Below are 18,445 nucleotides of genomic sequence, written 5' to 3'. Positions count from 1 at the left end.
CTCCATTGTATAGGGGCATCTGGCTGGCTCAGTCGGTTACGTGTCTGACTTCGGCTCAGGTCATGATCTCACGGTTCATGAGTTTGAGCCCCATGTCAGGCTCTGTGCTGACAGCTCAGAGCCTGGAGCCTACTTTAGATTCTGTGTCTCCTTCTCTCTCTGCTCTTCCCACGCTGTCACTCTCTGTCTCTCTCAAGAACAATTAAAAAAAATTTTTTTAAATACTCCATTGTATATATATACCATTTCCTCTTTATTCATTCATCAATCAATGGACATTTAGGCTCTTTCCACAGTTTGGCTATTGTTGATAGCCTCTTGGGTGCATGTGCCTCTTTGAATCAGCATTTTTGTATCCTTTGGGTAAATACCTAGTATTATAACTGCTAGGTCATAGGGTAGTTCTATCTTTAACTTTCTAATGACCCTGCACAATGTTTTCCAGAGTGGCTGCTCCAGTTTGTATTCCCACCAAAAATGCAAGAGGGTTCTCCTTTCCCCTTTCTCCCACATCCTCACCAATATCTTTTGTTTCCTTAGTTGTTCATTTTAGCCATTTTGACAGGTGTGGGGTGGTATCTCATTGTGGTTTTGATTTGTATTTCCCTAATGGTGAGTGATGTTGAGCATTTTTTCATGTGTCTGTTCGCCATTTGTGTGTCTTCTATGGAGAAGTATCTACTCGTGTCTTCTGCCCATTTCTTAACTGGATTATTTGGTTTTGGGTGTTGAGTTTTATAAGTTCTTTATAGATTTTGGATATTAGCCCTTTATCTGGTATGTCATTTGCAAATATCTTCTCCCATTCTGCAGGCTGCCTTTTAGTTTTGTTGATTATTTTCTTTGCTGTGCAGAAGTGTCATTTTATCTTGGTGAGGTCCCAATAGTTCATGTTTGCTTTTGTTTCCCTTGCCTCTGGAGACGTGTCTAGTAAGAAGTTGTTATGGCTGACATCAAATAGGTTTCTGCCTGTGTTCTCCTCTAGGATTTTGATGGTTTCCTGTCTCACATTTAGGTCTTTCATCCATTTTGAATTTATTTTTGTGTATGGTATGAGAGAGTGGTCCAGTTTCATTCTTCTGCATGTCTCCAGTTTTCCCAACACTGTCTTTTTTCCACTGGATATTCTTTCCTGCTTTGTTTAAGATTAGTTGACCATATAGTTGTAGGTCCATTTCTGGGTACTCCATTCTGTTCCATTGATGTATGTGTCTGTTTTTGTGCCAGTACCATACTGTCTTGATGATTACAGCTTTATAATACAGCTCAAAGTCTGGAATTGTAATGCCTCTCACTTTGCTTTCCTTTTTAAACATTACTTTGGTTATTCAGGGTCTTTCCTGGTTCCATACAAATTTTAGAACTCTTTGTTCTAGCTCTGTGAAAAATGCTGGTGATTTTGATAGGGATTGCACTGAATTTGTAGACTGCTGTGGGTAGTATAGAAATTTTAACAGTATTTGTTCTTCCAATTCATGAGTATGGAATGTTTTACCATTTCTTTATGTCTTCTTCAATATCTTTCCTAAGTGTTCTATAGTTTTGTGAGTACAGATCTTTTACCTCTTTGGGTAGGTTTATTCCTAGTTATCTTATGGTTTCTGGTGCAGTTGTAAATAGGATCGATTATTTGATTTCTCTTTCTGATACTTCATTATTGTATATGGAAATGCAGCTGATTTATTTATATTAATTTTATATCCTGTGACTTGACTGAATTCATGTATCAGTTCCAGCAATTTTTTTGGTGGTGTTTTTTGGGTTTTCCACACAGAGTATCATGTCATCTGTAAAGTGAAAGTTTGACTTCCTTGCCAATTTGGATGCCTTTTATTTCTTTTTGTTATCTAATTGCTGAGGCTAGGACTTCCAGTACTATGTTGAACAACAGTGGTGAAACTGGACATCCCTATTGTGTTCCTGACCTTAGGGAAAAAGCTCTAGTTTTTCCCCATTAAGGATGATACTAGCCATGGGTCTTTCGTGTATGGCCTTTATGATGTTCTATCTCTACTTTCTTGAGGGTTTTTATCAAGAAAGGATGCTGTATTTTGTCAAATGTTTTTTTCTGCATCTACTGAGAGGATCTTATGGTTCATACCTTTTACTTTATTAATGTGGAGTATCACATTGATTGACTTCTGAATATTAAAACACCACTGCAGCCCAGAAATAAATCCCACTTGATCACAGTTAATATGTCTTTTACTATACTGTTGGATTCAATTTGCTGGTATCTTGTTGAGAATTTTTGCATTCATGTTTATCAGGAATATTGGTCTGTAATTCTCCTTTTTAGGATGGGTCTTTACTGGTTTTGGAATCAAGGTAATGCTGGCCTCATAGAATAAGTTTGGAGGTTTTCCTTCCATTTCTATTTTTTGGAACAGTTTCAAAAGAATAAGTATTAGCTCTTCTTTAAATATTTGGTAATTCCCCCAGGAAACCATCTGGCACTGGACTCTTATCTGTTGGGAGACTTTTGGTTACTGATTCAATTTCTTTACTGGTTATAAGTCTGCTCAAATTTTCTATTTCTTCCTGTTTGAGTTTTGGTTTTATATGTTCCTAGGAATTTATCCATTTCTTCCGGATTTCACATATAAATAAGTTTAACCAAGGAAGTGAAATAACTGTACCTTAAAAACTGTAAGACATTGATGAAAGAAACTGAAGATGACACAAATAAATGCAAATATATACTATGCTCATGGATTGTAAGAATTAATATTGTTAAGATGTCCATAATACCCAAAGTAATCTACAAATTCATTATAATCCCTATCAAAATACAAGTAGCATTTTTCACAGAACTAGAACAAATAATCCTAAAATCTGTATGGAACACAAACAACTCTGTATAACCAAAACAATCCTGTGAAAGAAGAACAAAGTTGGAGGTATCATGCTCCAGGATTTCAAACTATGCTACAAAGCTTCACTGATCAAAACAAATACACTGATCAAAAGAATAGAATAGGCAGCCCAGAAATAAACCCACTTACATGGTCAAGTAATCTATGATAATGAAGATAAGAATATACAATGAAAAAAAGACAGTCTCTTCAGTAAATGATGTGAACACTGAACAGCTACATGCAAAAGAATGAAACTGGTTCATTTTCTTACACCATAAACAAAAATAAATTCAAAATGTATTATTGACTTAAGTGAAACCTGAAAACATAAAATTCCTAGGTGAACACACAGGTAGTAAGCTCTTAAATATTGGTCTTAGCAATATTTTTTAGATCTGTCTCCTCAGACAATGACAACAAAAGCCAAAATAAACAAATGGGTCTACCTCAAACTAAAAAACTTCTTCACAGCAAAGGAAAAGATCAACAAAATGAAAAAGCAACCTAATGAATCGGAGAAATTGTTTGCAAATGACATATCAGATAAGGGGTTAACACCCGAAATATATAAATAACTCATACAACTCAGTATAAAAAAATCCAATTAAATATGGTCAGAGCACCTGAATAGATATTTTCCCAAAGAAGACATACAGATGGCCAATAGGTACATGAAAAGATGCTCAACAGCACTCATCACCAGGGAAATACAAATCAAAACCACAATGAGATATCACCTCACACATGTCAGAATGGCTACTATCAAAAAGATAAGGAATAACAAGTGTCAGTGAGGATGTGGAGAAAAGGGAACCCTTGTGCATTATTGGTAGGAATGTAAATTGGTATGGCTACTGTGGAAAATAGTATGGATGTTCCTCAAAAAACTAAAAACATAACTACTATACAATCCAACAATTCCACTGTTGGTAATTTTCAAAGAAAATTAAAATACGAATTCAAAGTTACATGCACCTCTCTGTTCATTGCAGCTCTATTTACAATAGCCAAGATATGGAAGCAACCTAAATGCCCATTAATAGATGTATATGTGTGTGCGTGCGCGCACACACACACACACACACACACACACACACAATGGATTATTATTCAGATATAAAAAAGAATAAAATCTTGCCATTTTCAACAACATGGATGGACCTAGAGAGTATTATGCTATGTGAAATAAGTCAGTCAAAGAAAGGCAAATATTGTATTATTTCACTGATATATGGACTCTACTATAAAACAAATGAACAAACAAAACAAAGCATAAACCAGCTCATAGATACAAAGAATAAATTAATGGTTGCCAGAGGGGAGGAGTGCAAGCAGATGGACAAAATCGGTGAAGGGGATTGAGAGGTAAAATCTTCCAGTTATAAAATAAATAATACACAGAGATGTAACGTATAGCATAGGGAACACAGTCAATGATATTGTAACAACTTTGTATGGGGACAGATGATAACACTTACTGTGGTAAACTTTTCATAACTTATATAAATATTGCATCACTATGTGTACAACAGAAACTAATACAATGTCATACGTCAATGATTCTTCAATTTAAAAAAAGAATGAAATTTTGCCATTTGTGGTAACATGGATGGATAGCATAGGAATTATGCTAAGTGAAGTAAGTCAGAGAAAGATAATACCATAGGATTTCACGTACATGTGAAATTTAAAAAACAAATGAACAGACAAAATAAAAACAAAACCATAGATTAAGAGAAGAGAAGTGGTTGCCAGAGGCGAACTAGGGAGTAGATGAAACAGGTAAAGGAAGTGAGGTAAAAACTTCAAGTTATAAAATAAATAAGACATGGTGACTATAATAGCCCACACTCAATAATATCATAGAGCACACTTGAAAGTTGCCAAGAGAATAAATCCTGAAAGTTAACTTCATATGGTGATGGATGGTACTAGGCTTATTGTGGTGATCATTTTGCAACTTAATCAAATACCAAATCATTATGCTGTACACCTGAAAGCACTATAATGTTATATGTCAATTATTCCTCAATAAAGTTTAAAACAATAAAGGAAAGGAAGAGCTTTGTGAAGTATGAAAACAAATTCATTTAAGGCTATGTGAAGTTTGATTTAATTATGGACCTTTCAAGTGGGCAATTTAATGCCTGAATTTTGAGTTAGAGAGATAGGTCTCGATATGGCTTTAGATCAGATTAGGGACGAATCAGCCATAATAGTTTAGTAGATGATATGATATATAGAATAAGATTGGCTTTGGAGTCAGACAGACATGAGTTTGAGTTCTACCTCTGTCACTTACCAGCAGTGTTACTTTGAGCAACCAGCTTTATTTCTCTGAGCTTCAGTTTCTTCACTTATAAAATGGATAAAACTGTTACCTCACAGAATTAATGAAATATTGAAATATTAATTATATGGAAATTTTACCTTTTTGTTAAATTTTTACATGTTTTATCACATTTAATCATCAGAACTACATACATGTATTATGGGTACATACACACACACACACACACACACACACACACACACACAGAGATAGGCAGATAGATTGCCTTCTAACAGCATCACTGAGTTCTCAGAGAAATGCATTTGGAGTGTTCACCACAAGGCCATTCAAGAAGGCTCCTCCTAGAAGTGCTAGGAATTTAAGAGGACACTCCTGACCTATTCTTCTATTTGTAGTTGGCTTCACAAATTCCTTGTGAGTGGTAAAACTTTAGCCCTCAAGGTGAGGATATTTTAGGATCCTCTCAGAAGTCTGCCAAGATCCATCCAATCAGGTTCTTCTGCATTGTCCCAGACAAAATAAGTCCTAAATATTTGTTTTGAAAGTCAGAACTGCTGCTTATAAAAGTTTCTCAGAGGTGTGTGTGTACATGTGTGTTGTATGTATAGTTCTTTTTGAGTTGAATGTATATGCAATACAACTGTATCAAGGGGTGTGGGAAGTGAAAGAAAGTTGCTTTATGCAGAGAATAAACAGCAAAAAGGAGAAACAAAATTAGAACAAAGATAGACAGTCCTGGCCTTAGCATAAAAGTGGCCCCAAAATACTGGGTTAAGGATAAACTAGTCCTTTTGCTTAGATTCTCCAGTTTGACAAAATCTGAAACTGTCAGCAGAATAGACTATTCATACCATTTTTTTCAATGCAAAGAATGCAGTCAGAATTTTATTTAGAAAATCATAGATATATTGACGAGGTGACTATTCAAAATCTACACAAGAAAATTTACACACATTATATTTAACATATGCTTTACCTTGATCATTATTCTCTGGTATCTTCTGCGTTCCAGCCACCCTCTGACATAGGCCTGCATGATGGTGATCATTTTCACTATTTTTTTGGTATTTATGAATTTGTTCCTTTCCCGGAACACTTGGAAGATTTCTATGTGTGGTCCAATTCTTTTAACTTTATTGTCAAGTTTACCACTTTTAGTTAGAATAGATTTTGACCTAAAAATAAAATATAAAACTTTCTTAGTGTAGTTAATAAGAAAAATAATCACTTCTGAAAAGTCTTAAATTCATTTCAATGATAAATATACTGAAATAGGAAATGTATTATTATTTGTACATAAATTTCATACAGATCACCTGAACATGTCAACAGGGTTCTCCAAATAAGTTTCAATATGCCAGAGTCAACGTAATATGTACAAAATTAACCTTCTAAAGAAAGCAAATCCAAAAGAAAGCAAATTTGTCAAAGCTTATCCATAACTATTCAAAAAAGAGATATAACATTTGAGGAACAAAATGTTTTCATATAACAGAGTTAGTCATATAGTTAGTCAAAATAAAGACTACTTCAAATTATTTGGCAATGATATGCTGCTTATCAGACACAATCTGAAAAATGATTTTATTTTCCAAATGCTCTCTATCAAAAGGCATGGTAGTGTAGTGGTAACGTCATGGACTATAGGATCACAGAAGCAAGTGACCATAATGGAAACCATTATAAACCCTGACATACTGATGTGGATGGGCCTTGCAGTAATAAAAATTTGTGAGAAAACTGCAGACTTTCTACCATGGACAGACTGTAATCTCGTGTCTGCTTTTTTCATTTATATATGGTGTATTCTTTATGTGGCAGTTAGTTTTTTCAAAGTCTTCCAAAGTTCAAAGTATAGTTTCCCTGCCATTTTTAGCATATAAAAATCTTTTTTTTCCTCTTCATTACTTTGGTTTCTGCATGTTTCACAGCTGAAATTCCAATGAGTTGCCCAGGTTGATTCATACACCAGACAGAACTGAGTCTTGGCCCTAAAAAGTACACTGTATATAGATATCTGGATCCTGAGCCCAACTTTCTTGATTCCCAGAGTGAATATCATGGCTCTGTTTCTGCATTTTCTTTCCTCTGGAGTTTATTTTGATGTCTGCATTATGCTGATTCATGAGGAGTCCTGTTCTATTTTGTACAATGGACATTATTGTTCTTCCCGTGGTAACTGAAATGTTGGGAGTCTGATTTTGATTATTTCACGCAGACATCTAGTCTCTGTCGGGTTGTAGATGGTAGATGACAGCTCAGTCTTTTTCATTTATTCTTTTATGTTAGTCTTAAAGTTTATGATACGCCTTGTATTACATGTAGTTTGAACACCAGTATAGCTAAAAACATTTAAGAGGCAATTTTGTGCCAACTAGAATGGAGATCAGCTCCCTATCAAGAGACTGTCATAACAAGTATCTTCTTTGACTCCCTGACATTCCTATTCCCAAGAAGCCACAACTGACAAATGAAATTTGTTCAGGCACAGAAAACTGGGTTCCATATCTACTTTTCACCTATAGCTAAGGATGTAGAACTAAGGCTGTTTATTCTCTTTGTGCTTGTGTGTATAAATGAAAAAAAAAAAGTTCTCACTCTCCTTGCAAAAGAAAAGAAGTTAGCTTTGTACAATGTTCTTGTAACCGTAGTTCTTTTGTATTTATGGCTGGTCCTTTCTCTCATTCTCTTTCTTGAGAAAACTTTTTTTAGATTAATGAGTCAATACTATATCATTTTGTGTTCTGAAGAAATATCTTATTTAGACAAAGCTACACTAAAAGGCAAAGAAAAGGAAGTATATCTTTCAGGGTTTTTTTCTTTAAATTAATATTGATTTTGAACAGCTTAGAAAAGAGAGCTCTGCCTTATAAGAGGATTTTTGCTTGGTTGATATAGCAATTTTGATGAATGACCTCAATGTATGAAAAAAACTAGTGATGTAGACAAAATGTTAATGATTAGTTCTGGCTTATCCAGAGTTTAAAGACCCACTGTGAAATCTAGAGAATTCTGATTTCCTAACTTTTCTCCTTTCTGTCAGAAGAATTAAGAGAATTGTCATAGAAATACCCAAGTGTGCCAAGTGTATACCCTAAGTTCCATGTTCCAACAGGAAGAGATAAATAAATCTTAAAGGGGTATGTATGATTGTAAATTGATGTGTGATGTGTACTGTTGAAGCACGAGTATTCTGCTGGTCTCTAAAGTTGCCTTGAATGTCACAGAGTTCTTAGTTACCCCCTGAAAAGTGTGTGTGTGTGTGTGTGTGTGTGTGTGTGTGTGTGTGTGTGTGTAAGAGAGAGAACTGAAACTGAAATTAGTTATTTTGGTTAAAAGCTATAGTTAAAATGAGTGATTATAACTATATTAAGTAAAATAATTATGAAGAAATGCAAACGTGTACAGAATGATGGATATGTTTTGTCTGTTTTTATCAACTTAACAAGAAATAAGTTTTATCTTAGGCTTTAGACATACAGACTTTGATCAATAGTACATCTCTAAATAACTGGAATGCTAAAAATAATAGAAAGGGAAATTTGAAGTTGAAGTATAATTTATAGAAGGCTTGATGTAAAGTGAGTTATATTAACAAATAATGGATTTGAAAAGCTATAAAATATATCAAATTTTTACCAAGTCAATTTTGGTAAGTTTAATCATAAAAAAGAGAAATGCTTGTGAATCCTTGACTATAAAATGTTATTTAAGTGGTATGCAAAAAGAATAAGATTGGAATTTGATTTACTTTCTGTTGCATTGACAGACTGAGTTTTGAATCCATTCTGCTCTTAATTTAACAAAGGAAAAACCATTTAATGCCTTCAATATAGTGTGCCTGGAAAATAAAAGTTACTTATATCACAAAAATATTCTATCGTAATTATCTTTTTTTTTCTTTGTGATCTACTGCTTGCAAAATCTGGTATTTCTAATATTTAATGTTACAGTGGCTGTGTTACTATTGTTTTACTCTAAAGGAACCAATGAATTGCTTATAATCTTGGCTCCTCTAACAATTCTTTCCAATATTGTTTCTCCAAGTTCAAACTCCAAACGTAAAAATAAACTATTATTATATATTTTAAGCTATCTTCTGGGTGTCCCAGATGGCTGCAGGACCACACCAAAGATTTTCTTCTTCACTATATAAAAGGAGGGATGCTAGGAATGGTAAAGTATGTTTGGCATAGTTATATAACTGAACCAAAGATGTTTTTTTGTATATTGGCCCCTACGTTGTTCTTATATCAGGGTAGGACCATTAGCTCACAAGCCTGCTGGCTCAAAACTCAAAATTCTTAGACATCCTATTGTTTTAAATTTCTCCCAAAAAGTATATTTTCAGCCATTCAGAGCCTGCCTACATATTTTGGAGATATTAGCAGGTTCAATTCGAGACCACTGCACAACAGTGAATATCAATGTGAACATTGCAATAAAATGAGTCAAATGAATTTGTTGGTTTCCCAGTGCATATAAAAGTTATATTTCCACTATATCATTGTCTACTAAGTGTGCAATAGTGTTATGTCTAAAACAAAATGTGCATACCTTAATTTAAAATTCTTTGTCATTTCAACAATCTTCACAATATGTCCACCAGGATTAGATTCCATTTTAAGAAACAACATTCTGGGGCATCAGGGTGGCTTAGTTGATTGAGCATCTGACTCTTGATTTCGGCTCAGGTCATGATCCCAGAGTTGTGGGACTGAGTCCAGCGTCAGGCTCTGCACTGACAGAGTGGAGCCTGCTTGGGATTCTCTCTCTCTCTCTCTCTCTCTCTCTCTCTCTCTCTCTCTCTCTTTCCCTCTGCCCCTCTACCCTGCCTGCTCTTTCTCTCTCAAATAAAATTTAGGCTTTTTTTAAACAAAAGAAAAGAAACCACTTTCTTTGCTCATCCTTAAGAAGCAAGTCCTCATCGGTTCAAGTTTCATTGTGAGAACACAGCAATTCAGTCACATCTTCAGGCTCCACTTCTAATTCTAGTTCCCTTGCTATTTTCACCACATCTGCAATTACTTCCTCCTCTCTGAAGTCTTGAATTCCTAACGTCTTCCATGAGGGTTGGAATAAACTTCTAACCCATTTATGTCACTATTTGGACTTCTTCCCATGATATCACAAATATGGTTAATGGCACCTAGAATGGCGAATCCTTTCCTGAACGTTTTCAATTGACTTTACCAGATCCATCCAAGGAATCACTATCTACAGCAGCATTAGCCTTACAAAATGTAATTCTTACACAATAACACTTAAAAGTCTAAATCAGTCCATGACCCATAGCCTACAGAAGAGATACCATGTTAGCAGGCATGAAAACAACATTCATCTCATTGACCATCTCCATCAGGGCTCTTGGGTGACCCGGTAAATTGTCAGTGAACAGGAATATTTTGAAAGGAATCTTTAATTCTGAGCAGTAGATCTCAACTCTGGGCTTAAAATATTTAGTAAACCATGTTACAAACAGATGTTCTGTTATTCAAGGTTTATTGTTCCATTTATAGAGCACAGGCAGAGTAGATTTAACATAATTACTAATGGTTCTAAGATTTTAAGAATGGTAAATAATCATTGGCTTCAACTTAAACTCACCAGCTGCATTCACCCCTAACAAGAGTCAGCCTGTCCTTTGAAGCTTTGAAGCCAGGCATTGACTTCTCCTCTCCAGCTATGAAAGTCCTAGATGGCATCTTCTTCCCATACAAGGCTGCTTCATTTACAATGAAAATCTGTTGGTTGGTGTAGCCACCTTCATGAACGGTCTCAGCTAGACCTTCTGGAGAACTTGCTCCAGCTTCTCCATCATCAGCACTTGCTGGCTCACCTTGCCCTTTGATGTCACTGAGATGGCTTCTTTCTTTAAACCTCATGAACCAACCTCTGCTAGCTTCCAACTTTTCTTCTGCAGCTTCCTCACCTCTCTTAGCTCTCATAGAATTGAGGAGAGTTAGGGCCTTGCTTTGGATTAGTTAGGCTTTGGCTTAAGGGAATATTGTAGCTGGCTTAAATCTTCTACTCAGACCACTCAAACTTTCTCCCTCTCAGCAATAAGACTGCTTCACTTTCCTATCATTGATGTGTTCGCCGGAGTAGCACTTTTCATCTCCTTTAAGAACATTTCCTTTGCACTCACAACTTGGCTGTTTGGCACAAGAGGCCGAGCTTTCAGGTTACCTGGGCTTTCGGCATGCCTTCCTCACTAAGCTTAATCATTTCTAGCTTTTGACCTAAAGTGAGGGATGTTCAACACTTCCTTTCACTTATTAAATGATCTAATTTCAATCTTGTTATGTCTCAGGGAACAGGCAGGTCTGAGGAGAGGAGACACAGGGGACAGCCAGTTGGTGGAGCAGTCAGAACACCACATTTATGGATTTGGGGTGTGTTCTGTGGCACCCCAAAACAATTACAATAGGAACAACAAAAATCACTGACCACAGAACCATAACAAATACAATAATTATGAAGAAGTTTGAAATATTGAAAAATTACCAAAATATGACACAGACACATGAAGTGAGCAAATGCTGTTGGAAAAATTGCTCAACACAGGATTGCCACAAACCCTCATTTTGCAAAAAAAAAAAAAAATGCTACTGTGAAATGCAATAAAGTGAAGCACAGAAAAACAAAGTATGTATATAGTTCTCTCTAATCTCTAAAATAGTTATATGTATAAAAATATCAATCATAGTTTTGCTTATCATGGGAGAAATCCAGAAACAAATATCTAAGTAAACTGTATTATATCCAGTCAATAAATTATGAGGTCATAAAAGTGATATTTATGAACATTATGTAATAACTTAAGTGCTTATGATTCCAAAAAAGGATTAAGAGAATGAAGACATTAAATTATATGCATTATATGATTGCAACATTATTTTCTAAATGATGTATATAAATAAGTCCAGAAAGAAACATGCTAAATATTATTAGTGACTGTATTAATGCGGTGGTTCTGAATCAAGTGAGGCATCTAAGAAATATTTTCAAAGAACTCCTGCTCAGGGTCTTTCCTCATAGATTCTGATGCATTAACTCCTCCAATAAAATGCAAATCCATGATTAAACAGTATGTTGTAAAGAAAACCTTAGGTTTATTTTTTTTAACTTTCTTTTAACGTTTATTTATTTTTGAGACAGAGAGAGACAGCATAAACGGGGGAGGGGCAGAGAGAGAGGGAGACACAGAATCGGAAGCAGGCTCCAGGCTCCGAGCCATCAGCCCAGAGCACGACTTGGGGCTCGAACTCACAGACCATGAGATCGTGACCTGAGTTGAAGTCGGACGCTTAACCGACTGAACCACCCAGGCGCCCCGAAAACCTTAGGTTTAATAGAAATGGTTACAACTGACTATTGAACAACATGGGTGTGAACTGTGCAGGTCTACTTATATGTGGATTTTTTCAATATATTACAGTACTATATATGTATTTTCTCTTCCCTTATGATTTGCTTAATAACATCTTTTCCAGCTTACTATATTGTAATGTATATGATACATTTAGCATACAAAATATGTGTCAATTGACTTTTTATTACCAGTAAGGCTTCTGGTCAACAGAAAATTAGTAGTTTTGAGGGAGTCAAAAAGCTATATGCAAAATTTTTATTCTACGGGAGAGTCAGCACCCTAATCTCCATGTTGTCCAATTGTCAACTGTATTTATTTCTTGTTCTCTATTTTTATATTTTATGTAGACTAATATGCATTGTACAACAAAAAAAATAAATATATAATAATTAAATCCATTAATAGCAGTAGTAGCAGCAGCAGCAATATTTTACTAAACATTTGTTTCTGATATACTTTCTCCCTGAATCCTGAAAATAGTTTTATTGGATGGGTGCCTGAGTGACTCAGTTGAGCGTGCAACTGAACTTTGGTTCAGGTCATGATCCCAGTGTCGTGGGGTCTAGCCCCACATCCACCTCCACTGATCATGGATCCTGCTTAAGATTCTCGGGGCGCCTGGGTGGCGCAGTCGGTTAAGCGTCCGACTTCAGCCAGGTCACGATCTTGCGGTCCGTGAGTTCGAGCCCCGCGTCGGGCTCTGGGCTGATGGCTCAGAGCCTGGAGCCTGTTTCCGATTCTGTGCCTCCCTCTCTCTCTGCCCCTCCCCCGTTCATGCTCTGTCTCTCTCTGTCCCAAAAATAAATAAAAATGTTGAAAAAAAAATTAAAAAAAAAAAAAAATTCTCTTTCTATCTCTGCCCCTGCCCCGCTTATGCACTCACTCGTGCCCTCTCCCTCTAAAATAATTAATAAATAAAAATGTTAAAAATAATAATTTTATTGGATAAATGTTACTATTATGATTTCATCCATTGATGCAAGAGAAATTAGGTGACTTCCAAAGATCATGAAGGTGTAATTATCATAGTCAGAATTCAAAGTCCTTCTTGCCTTGTATGTAATAAAATCAAAAGAGAACAAAATCATGTCCTGACTTCCCCAATCCTCAATTGTTAGGATGATTTGGGTGACTGGCTCTAGGTTTCTCTTCTTTTGTTTGTTACAGCAGAACTGAAAAGATGCAGCCATACAACATATACTAAGATAGGGGAGATGCATTGTGACTGCCAAATATATGGAGGCCAAGTGACCTCTTATTAGAGAATCAGTAGGAACTATCCTGTGCTTACCATCTAAATGAAATTTAAAAATTTATCTTCTTTCACAATGTCTTAACACAATTCTGATACGGAGAGAATTCTCATTTTTACAGATTCTTAGCCACTAAAGAGTCTCTATAAAATTCTTCTGGAAAATCTTTATGAAATAAATATGTAAGTCATTAGAGGCTAGATATAAAAACAGTTTTCCTCATTGAAGAGACCAACTGCTTTGTCCTCAAGCCACCTCCTGCTAAAGTCATCCTAAGAAAGATTGAGAGAAAGACCAGGGATGGCTTGAATAGCTGAATTTGACTTTTTCATTTGAAGTTTGACAAATCTACGATCACGGTATGAAATCAAGTAGTTTTCAGTGAGAGAAGAAATCATTAAGCAAGATTACATGTGAGAAAAGATACAATAAGTTAATTAGTAAGTTAATCATGTCTGAACATTAGATACTGAGCTTGGCAAACATTTGAACAGGGAATTTCCTTTCAACTACTAATGCTTATATGGTAATATATATTAAACACTAAATCAGTTTTAGAGTTTGGTTCAGATATTGCTACTAATTAGTTTTGGCTGATATTGAAGTATTTTGTATGCTCCATTTATAAAAGCACTGCTTGCCCATCTGTTCATAGGTTGAAAGTGATTAAAGGGTACTTATTTTGGCTGTTGTAAAAGCCAAATACTTTTTAAGCTGCAAATATGTGACAAAACCAGTTGAGGTTGCCAAGTTCAGAAATATATTAAAAGAGATTTGTGATGTTTCCCTCCCCCAATTCCTCTTCCAACCTGCATTATCAAAAAGTAAATATCACTGTTTTCCCGATTAGACTAGCATGCCTCTTTGTCCAAATGCTTTGCAATTTCGTTATAATTTTCACAATTTACCCTGATTTGGATCCTCTGCTACCAAGCTGTGTTGAGGGCTTTCGTTTCCTGTACGTGCAGCCTTGAAGTAGAAACATGTGATGCCCTCGTGCTCTGCATGCCAGATTTGAAAGCAATGTGGGTAACGAGTGAAATAAGTTTGTGGCCTCCTTTAATCCCCTACATGAGGTCTGTTCAGTTTGAAAACAATGCATTTAAATTCAGAGTGGGATTTTAAAAAACAAAGATTTTTAAGAACAGGGATGCACTACATTTCCATGAATAATATAGTCTCAATACTATTTGAAATTTTTAAGTAATCTCTACACCCAATGTGGGGCCCGAACTCACGACCCCTAGATCTAGAGTCACATGCTTTTCTGACTGATACTGCCAGGCGCCCCTTGTCTTAATACTATTTAATACTTCATTTCCAAATCTTCCCAAGGGATTAGCGCTGCATATTTGTAAAACCTGTACACTTCAAAAATCAGACCAGGGTTTCGGGGACTTTTAAAAATAAGATGCAATCTCCTGAAGTGGAAAATAACACCACTTTAATTCAGGCAAAATGTTTAGTTTCAGTATCTGAATGAAATGCATTTTCTTCTGTTCTTTATACACTCCTTTTGTATTTTGATCATTCCTCATGATGTCAGCCTGCCAGACGCTCCCAAAACCAAGTCGCCTCTTATTTTTGGCTGTTCCCAGTAGCATAGCAATCTCTCAAAGTAGATCATATTAAAGGGTGGGGTCGACATTCTATCTGAAGTCTCTGTGGGTAGGCTCAGTCAGTTAAGCATCTGACTCAGCCTCAGGTCATGATCCCGCAGTCCATGGGTTCGAGCCCCACGTTGGGTTCTGTGCTGGCAGCTCAGAGCCTGGAACCTGCTTCGGATTCTGTGTCTCCCTCTCTCTCTGCCCCTCCTCTGCTTGCACTCTGTCTGTCTGTCTCTCTCTCTCAAAAATAAATAAATATTTAAAAGATTAAAGTTTCTGGGGGTATTTGCTTTAGTTTATTTACTACCTGAAGTTCTCTAACTAGTACCTATCCAGCAGTGCAAGTGATATAATGGGTTGGTAGGATTTTCTCTCCTTGACCCTAAAGAAATTCTCCCAGCCAATTTTGTCATATCTAGGGAAAGATGGGTTTTATTATTACTGCTGCTGCTGCTTGGTATCAATTTATCAAAAGCTTTTCCTCAAAACAACTTGGAAATATCTAAGTTCAAATTCAGTTAAAAAAAAAAACCCACAATTATTCTTTCCCTCACATATAAACATTTTGGAGGAGCACTTATTTATTGTGAATTAAAATGAAATTGTCATTTTACATAGTAGAAAAACAAAAGTAGAAAGGAAATGTTATTTTTGTTCAAGTTTCATTGATTCTGATTTTATGGTCAAGGTAATCTATGATGCACTTTCAGAGAATTCTCTTTCATACAAACATTTAAAACTCCTTTTTATTGTGCCTATTCCTTTTATCCATAGGACACTGAAAAAACTTACCCTGAAGATGCCTGAAATGACTAGGAAGTTTATGCCAAAGGTGTAATAGGAGCTGATTTTTCTGTGGCACAGTGACCAGAATTGTCAATTTTTCATGAGCTTATCTAAAAAATAGGGAACATGAGTTGTCTACTCTCCCAATACAGTAATTTGCTTATTTCTCTTGGGGTGACCCTCTGCTCCTGGCCCAAACTTTAGTCAGTCCTGGAGGAGAGTTGCCTCCACCCACTGCCATCGGTCTTTCTCATCTCTGCTCAAAAAGGGCAGACAATGAAGACTGGTGCCTGTTCATAGATTACTTGTCCCTAGAATAGAATTCAGGTGATTCTAAAATCATTTTCTGATATTACTCTCAATCTTTTAGCCCCAACCACGTATATGTTTTAGGGACTGTCATTTCTAGGAATTCAGAGACCCTCAGGCAGGCACAAAGAGTGATGGTCAGACAGTGGCAGGTCAAATTCTATTAGAAAGTCAGGAAACGTGGATGGTCTTCAGAGCAACCTGCAGGAGACAGAGAGGGACTTTATAGCCCCCTTTCTCCTTGTTTCTGCCTCCGCACTCTCCCTCTGTGAGTTTTTTCCATGAAAAACTAATTGAAAATCTGAATTTCCCTGCTTGAGATATTCATTTATTTTGCTTGCGGGCAGAATTACTGTGATTTAGAGATGGGAATTTATGTGTGTTTTTCCTCCCATGATTCTGCTTGTTGCTCCTCAGACATTTTCGTTCTGATTCCATGCAGGAATCACACCTTCACAGGGGCTTCCCTTTTAATCAGGCTCAGCCATTTTTCCCCCCAGGTACTGATTCTATGTAGTCAGTTTCTTCCTTGCTCACTGCTACATCCCTCAGCAGACACTGGTGGAATCAAGAATACCCATGCATATGAGAGACAAAGTAAACTCAAGACTTTTCTAATTTCTCAGCCACCTCTATTTCAAAGAAGAAAGCAGAAGTTCCCAATTCAGCCTCTAGCTTAAGCCAATATGCTCCAACTCCGTTTTACCAGAGAATCCAGCTATCAGAACGTGGTTACTGTTTGGCCTGCCTACTGGTGTAATGTATTTCCATCCAATTCGACAAGATTGAAAAAACCAGATGGTGCTGACCTAATGATCCTTGGTGACTCTCACCGATGCTGGATTCTGGACACATTCAGAGATCAAAGCTGCCAATGGTCTACTGCCGACCTTGCTCCTGCTTGGGTGTATGGCTTTCTTGAGTAGAATCCTTACACAGGAGTGTAAGTTATAAAAGGCACCAAAATTCCATAATTAACAACTAAGAGAAAGTTTCAAAACTGTTGGCAACAGTCATAAGCAGGGGGCCAACAGTTCCTGAATATTCAGACCAAAGTAGACATTCTAAAAGCCAGGGAAAGCTAAGATAGGTGAAGGATCAGCACAAAGGACACACCAAGCACCATAAAATGATTTCAGGGAAAAGAAATAATTGAGGCAATTATCTGACCTATATTTAGCTACCTTTGTCCTCTTCTTACACTAGTGAGGAACAGGCCTGAGGAAGGCAGGCCTGGAATACTGGGAAACATTTGGCCAAATGATAATACTTGGCTTTAAGGTGTATGAGTTTTGAGATGGTAGCATTTCCCAGGAGATACAGTTCTCTGGTATCTTCCCAGATTTCTTCATATCACAAGATAATGGCGCTGGAGTACCATCAAGGTACTACTCTCTATTAACTTGATAACCCTAGCAGAAAGCAGTGAATTCATCCTAGGAATTGACAGAGCTGGAAGTTGAAGGGAACACTGGACATAGTCAAATACACCCTCTTGCTAGCTACTCAAAGTGTGATCTGAGGACCAGCAGCATTTGGCATGACTTGGGGTTTACTGGAAATGCAGTATCTCAGGCAATGCAATATCTCATTGGTTCTATGTTGCTCAATAAGAATGACCACCATACCAAAAAGGGCAGAACAAATACTCATAGAAGAGAACTCAAACTGGAAAGATTTCATAAACAAAACTGAAGCTCCTCTTAGTTAAATTTTCTGGGCTCAGACAAATAGTTTTCCAGATTCATCTGTTGATCTGCTCTCTTTGAGAAACCGGATGATGAATGTGATATGAGAATCCTGGAGAACGGTAAATGTCTTCACTTTCAAAGAGGAAAGAATAAAAAAAAAATATGTAAAGTATGGAGCAGTAAGTATGGACCAGATTTTATCAGTTACCAACTGGATGGTATATAATTAAAGTAGTAATGGTGCCAAGAGTCAGAATGTGTATAAAAAGAATG

The 18,445-nt window shown here is 36.4% G+C and overlaps 1 protein-coding gene across 1 annotated transcript in view; it reads right to left on the bottom strand.

Moving 5' to 3' along the window:
- IQCM (IQ motif containing M) overlaps window positions 1–18,445 on the bottom strand; it is a 616,349-nt gene that overhangs the window by 368,719 nt on the left and 229,185 nt on the right. The window contains 1 exon segment of the mRNA XM_047856690.1: window positions 6,128–6,326. Within this exon segment, the coding sequence (XP_047712646.1) occupies window positions 6,128–6,326 (199 nt within the window).

This window comes from Prionailurus viverrinus, chromosome B1 (genome assembly GCF_022837055.1).
Source record: "Prionailurus viverrinus isolate Anna chromosome B1, UM_Priviv_1.0, whole genome shotgun sequence".
Classification (NCBI taxonomy): domain Eukaryota; kingdom Metazoa; phylum Chordata; class Mammalia; order Carnivora; family Felidae; genus Prionailurus; species Prionailurus viverrinus.
This window is presented reverse-complemented; position numbering and strand designations above follow the sequence as displayed.